The 6759-nt window shown below is 43.9% G+C and overlaps 1 protein-coding gene across 1 annotated transcript; it reads right to left on the bottom strand.

The window, feature by feature from the left end:
- Positions 1–1261: 1261 nt before the first annotated feature.
- Positions 1262–4049, bottom strand: CITED2 (Cbp/p300 interacting transactivator with Glu/Asp rich carboxy-terminal domain 2). Its single transcript, XM_050949904.1, has 2 exons — positions 3820–4049; positions 1262–3273 (listed from the first exon to the last, which is right to left on the bottom strand). The coding sequence occupies exon 2, from the start codon at positions 3264–3266 to the stop codon at positions 2559–2561; it is 708 nt and encodes a 235-aa protein (XP_050805861.1). The 5' UTR covers positions 3267–3273; positions 3820–4049; the 3' UTR covers positions 1262–2558.
- Positions 4050–6759: the final 2710 nt, after the last annotated feature.

Raw genomic sequence — 6759 nt, 5'->3', positions numbered from 1 at the left:
CTATATCTGCATTCTTCTAAGCACTAAGTTATAGGACAATTGATAAGATATGGTTCAAGGGCATTCAATATTATTTAGGGACACACAAAATTAGTGACCACTGTTTGAAATATACTGTTGTCTTGTCAGAAACAGGAATAAGGAGAGAATGTTTCCTACTTGGAAATACTGGGGAGTAAGGCATCATTATACTACCACTTCCCCAAACCTGCACACCTGCTTGTCTCTAGTTTGGGGTGACCAGACAGCAACTGTGAAAAATCGGGGCAGAGGGTGGGAGATAATAAGAGCCTATATAAGAAAAAGACCCCAAAATCGGGACATCTGGCCACCCTACTCTTGTTGTGTCTGTTGGTGTATTTTATGAACATTAGCCATTTTGAATATTTGTATGGATTTTACACATTGATAAACTAGACAAGTTTGTGTGTAAAAAGGGTAAAGCTAAAAGTATCACTTTTACCATCAGTTGTTTGGCAATACTAAGCAGCTTAATTTCCCAGCTGGATTCATAACACTGTAATTCACAAACACACTCTCTCTCTCTCTCTCTCAGGGGTTATTGTCCTCTGTTTACACACCCACAATCAAAAATTCAACTACATAATAGTTTTGTTCTTTCCCATCACACAAACTCACAACACTGAAAAAATAATTTAAAAAGAATTAGAAAGAGGATGGTGTCAGATCGGTGTCAAACTTGGGAAGCATAGCTAAATGAGATTATAAGTATTATTAGAGATTGGATCCTGCTGTCCTTACTGAAGTAAAGATTTACATGGAAGGGATTTTGTTGGGTTTTTTTGGGGAGGGAAGAGGGGGCAGAGGAAGTAAAAAAAAAAAAAAAAAAAAAAAAAAAAAACGAACAGCAAGATTTGTCCCTCAAAAAGAACAAATGTATACATTCATTATAAGGCAAAGTTCCTGCCCCCCTTTCCAAAATACTGGAATCAAATGGATACAAATTCATTTAACTGGGAATTAGTTGGCAACCGTGTCTGAGAAAAGAAATGGATTAGGCTTGTCCCACACTAGAAAATTAAAAAACTTAACTGCTAGGTATTTCCTTTTCCTAAACTCACTAAATATGAAAAATAGTAGATTTCAATGTGATGCATATCTTAGATTTCTGTATGAAACTCAATGTAAACCAAATAATCAAAGATGACATAGAAAAAAAAATCCCCACCACCTAATGAGTCCATCTTTTAAATAACTCTTCAACATGACAGTAAAAATACAAAAGAAAAAGTCTAACATGTAAGTGAAAGAGAATTTATAAAATTACAAGTTTAATAGATAAATATAATAAATACTTTATGCATCATAATTCTGGACAACTACATTTAAAGCAACTATGCTGGCAAGTGACACACAAAAAGTTGCTTCTTGGCAACTTTATTTTTGATAAAACCACACTGACAGGCATATTACAATGTTTCTTATTAAGCTTTATGCCATTATTATGTTTAAATCCTGCTCTCCTGATTTCAATATACATTGGTGCAATGTAATTCTACTTTTGAATGTTTTCCTGCACACTAACAGTTTTTTTTTCCCCCCACAGGTAGATGTTCTACTTACCAAGGGTAAGGGGGGTTCGGAAGAAAAAGTTTGGTAAAATGACTTCTAGAAAAACTAAAGTATTTCTTAACTTTTTATTGACATTGGCAAATTAAAATAGAATAAATTAACAATATTTTCTCAAAAAAATGTTTTGTACAAAAATACTGTCAAAATTTCCTAAAAAGCTTTCAACACAGTAGTATCTTTTCATGTACTGAATAAACTATATTAGCACAGTGTCAAAAATGCTGAAGACAGAAACAAAATAAAAATCTGTGAAATGTTTGCCACTGACTAGTCAACATTCCATCCACACCATATTATTGTCTGTACATATGGGGGAGGGGAACTGGGAAGCAGACTTTAAGTAACATTATTCTTTTCCTGATCTAGGAGGGGTTGGCCCCACATCTGTTAAGCTTCCAGTTTAGCATATTAAAAAACAAAAAATTAGTCTGCACTACAATGCATAGTTAAAAATGAAGCAAGATGGCAGCATTTGTGCAGTAATATCTGCCCTTCAAAGTTCATGCAACCAACTAATGGAATTTTTTCCCTGTTCACTCAGAATCTGAATGCAGTTCAAGTCATTGGAAATCATTGTTTACAAAATCCACAAGATTAAGCAATTTGCCAAGATTAATACCTAACAGCTGAGCACTGTTGAAATTATGGATATGTTACTGTGAGGCAATTGTGGGGGTGGGGGGGGAGATAGGAAAACCCATAAAAAGCCATAAAAGCCAGAGTTAGCCAGAAATTATTATTGCAGGAAGGGAAGTGAGTGTCAAAACTACAAAAAAAAAAAATAAAAAAATAAAAAAATAAAAAAATGGCAGCAATTATTTAAAAACAACCCCAATTTATACAAGCTTATAGTTTACTCTGCTTTCCAGATTCTCAACCTTTCCAGCACTGAAAAGCGAGATACTGTGTCTAAGGGAATGTTTTCATTCACACTGATAGAAAGTCCTTTGTTTGTTTTAAAGAAGTCAGCAGCTCACTCTGCTGGGCTGTTGTTTGCAAACGAAGTCTGTCATGAAATCAAACTCGTTCTGTCCCAACCACAGCTCAGGAAGCTCCTTGATGCGGTCCAAACCCATTTCTATGACTAAGGACATGAGCACCTCCTCATCTATGAAGTCAGTGTCTATGACATTGGGAGGCAGCATTGCTGCAGGGACATGGGGAACTGAAGGAGGCATGCCGCTGCTGCTGCTGCTGCTATGCTTTGGGTTGCAGTCTCTGAAATGCTGGTTTGTTCCGTTCATCGGAAGATTTGCAGGGTGCAAGTCCGGCATATAGTGGTTGTGAGGATACGGATGGTGGCTAAAATACTGGTTGTTTAGCTTCTGCAGCTGCATGCTGGCCGTTAAGGGGCCTCCTTGGCTTGCAACAGGAGGGGCCATGAACTGAGAATTATTAAATCGTGCCGTGGGAGGCATGCTGCTGGGAGGATGCCCCCCGTTCACGTTCCCTGGCCCCATTGCATGTCTGATCCCGCCATTTGCGTTCATATTTCCAGCTCCATAATGTATATGCTCGCCCATCAAGGCGCTGAAGGCATGTTGCTGCTGTTGGTGATGGTGATGGGGGCTCGGAAACTGACCCATCCCCATTCGATGTGCAGGGTGATGATGAAGCCCGCTGGTTCCATCAGGAAATCGCCCATGATTCATGGCCATCATGTGGTCTGCCATTTGCCACCTAGAAAGTTAACATATGGAAAGAGATATTTCTTAAAACCCACACTCTTTTACACTTGCACGGGTCCCTTAAAAAGCGACCTCTCCCCTCCGAAAGAGCGTGCAGCAGCGCTCCCTCACACAATGCTACTGATTTATTTGAAAGAAGTCTGCAGCCCAAACCAGTCCGTACTGCGAGTCCTAAGAACTCACCCACCTTCCCATTGCAACTCCTGCACACCTAGCAACTAAAAGTACCGCGTCCACCAAACACCCGCCTCCCAAAGGAATTAGCCATTCTTTCCATTCCAAGCCGTGGAAACCTTTCAAAAGATACCCTGCAAAGAACAGCAAAGGAAACGAGTCCCACCTCCCGTCAGCAACTTTAGAATTAAGTCCGCAAGGCTTTTCCTATTCTGTTATTTTTATAACACATATGTAAGGAGCTTATGGTGCACAACTGAGAATGACCCGTATTCTTTCTTGCACCGTTCACATCCATGCTGCCGCTGTACACCAAAGAACAAACAAGCAAACAACAATCAAACCCCCCCTCCATTACACTCACCTCTCTCTTCTTGTTGTTGTTGCTCCAAGGGTGTTGATAAAATCAGTCAGTAAAGCTCGCCCAGCATAGAGGGGGCTTTTCTTTTTCTCTTCCCTGTGGTTACGTGAGGATACTAATTATTAATTAGTGTTGGTGCTGCTACTACTGGTGGTACGGCGGCTGCAGCAAACGCAAAAGCTGTTTCTCGCTCCTCTGCGAGGCTCATCAGCACTCACCAACAATGAGCTGTGTTTCTCTTACCCAGCTTTGGCCACAGTTAATATAGGATTTCAGAAGGGAGGAGCAAAACCCTCACAGGCAACCAGAAGTAAAATCTGGAGCAAGCGAGGGGGAGCAAGCGGGGGGGGGGGGGGGGGGAGAAAGGGGGGGAAAAAAAAAGCCAGGCGGATCTGGAAGGAATCCAAAGAATCCTGTTCGTTCTGGTTGAGCGACACGTGTGTTTGCTGATCACTTATGCGGTGTCTTCAGATCAGCTAATGCTAGGAGCCATATCCCTGCTACACTCTTCTGATATCTCAAAGCGAGGGAGGGGGAGAGAATTACGAATATATTGCATAGAACTGGAGGACAGAAGACTGACAGGGAAAATAGATCCTGTCTCATAATGGACACTGTTGCAACCACTGCTAAGAATAACTTAGGCTTCGGTTTTGTCACATAATATGGTACTCAGCTTGCACTCCCTCCCAGCTCAAATCAATCAGGCTGTTTTAAACTGCCATTGATTTGTGAAGCAGGGGTTGTGTAGGGTATTTTTTTCCCCAGTGCAATTCTGCAACATTGCTTCCGATTACAAGCATTACACTGAAAGCAACTGAACAGCCTCGCTCGCGTCTTGTCCAGAATTGCTGGGCTTCCTCGGTACAGCTCCAAACACGTGAGAATTAATACTGTTTTTGTGAGCGTGTCTGGCATGCTACTTTTTTTTAGAAAGCGGTAACTCCCTTCCCCACATCCTCTAGGTATTTCTTCCTCTGCCTCTATTTGGAGGGGCCTGTCGCACGCATAAAGCAGAGGTTGCAGGTGGCAAGGAATATAACTGGGGATTTTTGTCCTCCATGGCACACAGCGACACAGATCCGATCCGCACTTTCTGGGTTACACTCGGCTGCTCCATGTACGTGTGCTTTTGCTAAGTTTGTGTTTACCTCTCTCGGTAGCTTTGGCATTCACACGGAGGCGACTGTGCTCTGTAAACAAACTCAGCAAGACTCATTCCCGAGATCCACCTTTTTACACATACACGGTTGCTGCTGCTGCCCTTGATCCGGGAGGTGGGGGAGGAACGAGGTGGTTACGAAGTTGCACAACCTCTCGCCTGGCTGGCTTTGTCTGGTGATGATTTGGGGCTGATTTAGAGGGATCGGGTTTGCAGGGAACGAATACAAGCAGTATCTGACACTGCTTTTTGCTGGAAAAGAAAAAAGGAATACATAAACACGGTATCTGCTTTGTAATACAGTAATCCTGTATGCTGAGGCACAACACCATAAACCCACCCCTCAGCACAACACATGTGACATTCAGCACTTCTTTGGTATGGTGGGGTGGCATGCAAATAGAACCCCAAATATCAGCAATCCTGAATTTTCAAAATGTATCTTTAGCTAAAAATCCACCAGATCTTTCCAGCTGCACTAAATTATCACACAAGAGGGAGAGAACAAGGGGAGGAGGGTTGCGAACACTGCAGTGAAGTTGGATACTATCCTATTTTAAATCTTATCTAATATAAAACTCTTAAGAAGGGACACTATGTCACAGCTCACTGAGAGCGCTGGAAGTTCTGGTTCAGCTCTATGGCAGCTGTGCTGGGAGACAAAGAATGGGGCACACCCCTTGTTCACCATCCAGTAGCAAGCAGTAATGCTTCTGCCCCCTCCACTTCCCAGAGCAAGAACAGAAGTGTGCTGCCCGCACACATGCATCTCAAAGAGTAGAACTACAGGGCATTGCTGTGACAGCATAGGGCAGGCTGTAGGGGCCCTACTGAGGAAGGGGAAATCTGACTGGTAGCCCTCTTTTAGAGCAGCTTGATTGGCCAGGGCCTTACTTGTCTACTCTGGCCATAACCCATTTAAAGGTCAGTTAAAGGTGATGCTTTTCTGCCTAATTGCTCTAGCGGCAATGTTCCCTCTAATTTTTTACATTCATGTACGGAATGAATTTTGTTATGTGCACCAATATGGAGATGATGTGTGGTGGGGGTGGGGCCAAGGGGTTCGGAGTATGGGAGGGGGCTCAGGGCTGGGGCAGAGGGATGTGGTGCAGGGAGTGTGAGGCTGTGGCTGGGGGGGTGGGCTCTGGGTGGAGCCGAGGATGAGGAGTTTGGGATGTGGGAGGGGGCGCAGGGCTGGGGCAGAGGGTTGGGGTGAGGAGGGATGAGGGTTTGGGGTGCAGGCTGCCCTGGAGCTGTGGCAGGAGAGAGGACTCCCCTAGCCCTCTCTTGCTGCAGCGGCCCAGGGCTGGAGGAAAGCGCCTTTTCCTGCTGCTGCAGCTCTGGGGCTGTGGCCTGGGGGAGAGGCACTTCTCCCAACTCTGCGCCTGCATGGCCCTTGATAGCCTGCTGTGTGGCCGCGCAGCTTAGAGGGAACTTATTCTGGCGGGTAATGTGAACAGTGCTATCTAGAACCAACTTGAGTTCAGGATACAGATGCAACTGGAACAGATGATGTGCAGACGTCAGCCGTCCTGCACACGGTGGGTAAGATCCAAGCACAGAGCTGATAAATGAACAGAAGGAGGGGAGAGGCAGACCACTTAAAAAACAACAACAGTGTGACAAGGATGGAGTTACCTGGGGGAAGGGATGGCAGGAAGCATTAAAAGATGGGAGCAAGGAAACCACCAGAATAGCATTGCTAAGGAAGTGACCTCATCATCTGGCTGGAATTTCTACAGGAATTGAATGGGGTCTCTGCCATGTGATGCAATAGCCTG

Source organism: Gopherus flavomarginatus, chromosome 4, assembly GCF_025201925.1.
Source record: "Gopherus flavomarginatus isolate rGopFla2 chromosome 4, rGopFla2.mat.asm, whole genome shotgun sequence".
Lineage (NCBI taxonomy): Eukaryota > Metazoa > Chordata > Testudines > Testudinidae > Gopherus > Gopherus flavomarginatus.
This window is presented reverse-complemented; position numbering and strand designations above follow the sequence as displayed.

Excerpts from the sequence above, each read along its gene's own strand:
- CITED2 (XM_050949904.1), bottom strand. The coding sequence starts at position 3,266 with ATGGCAGACCACATGATGGCCATGAATCATGGGCGATTTCCTGATGGA.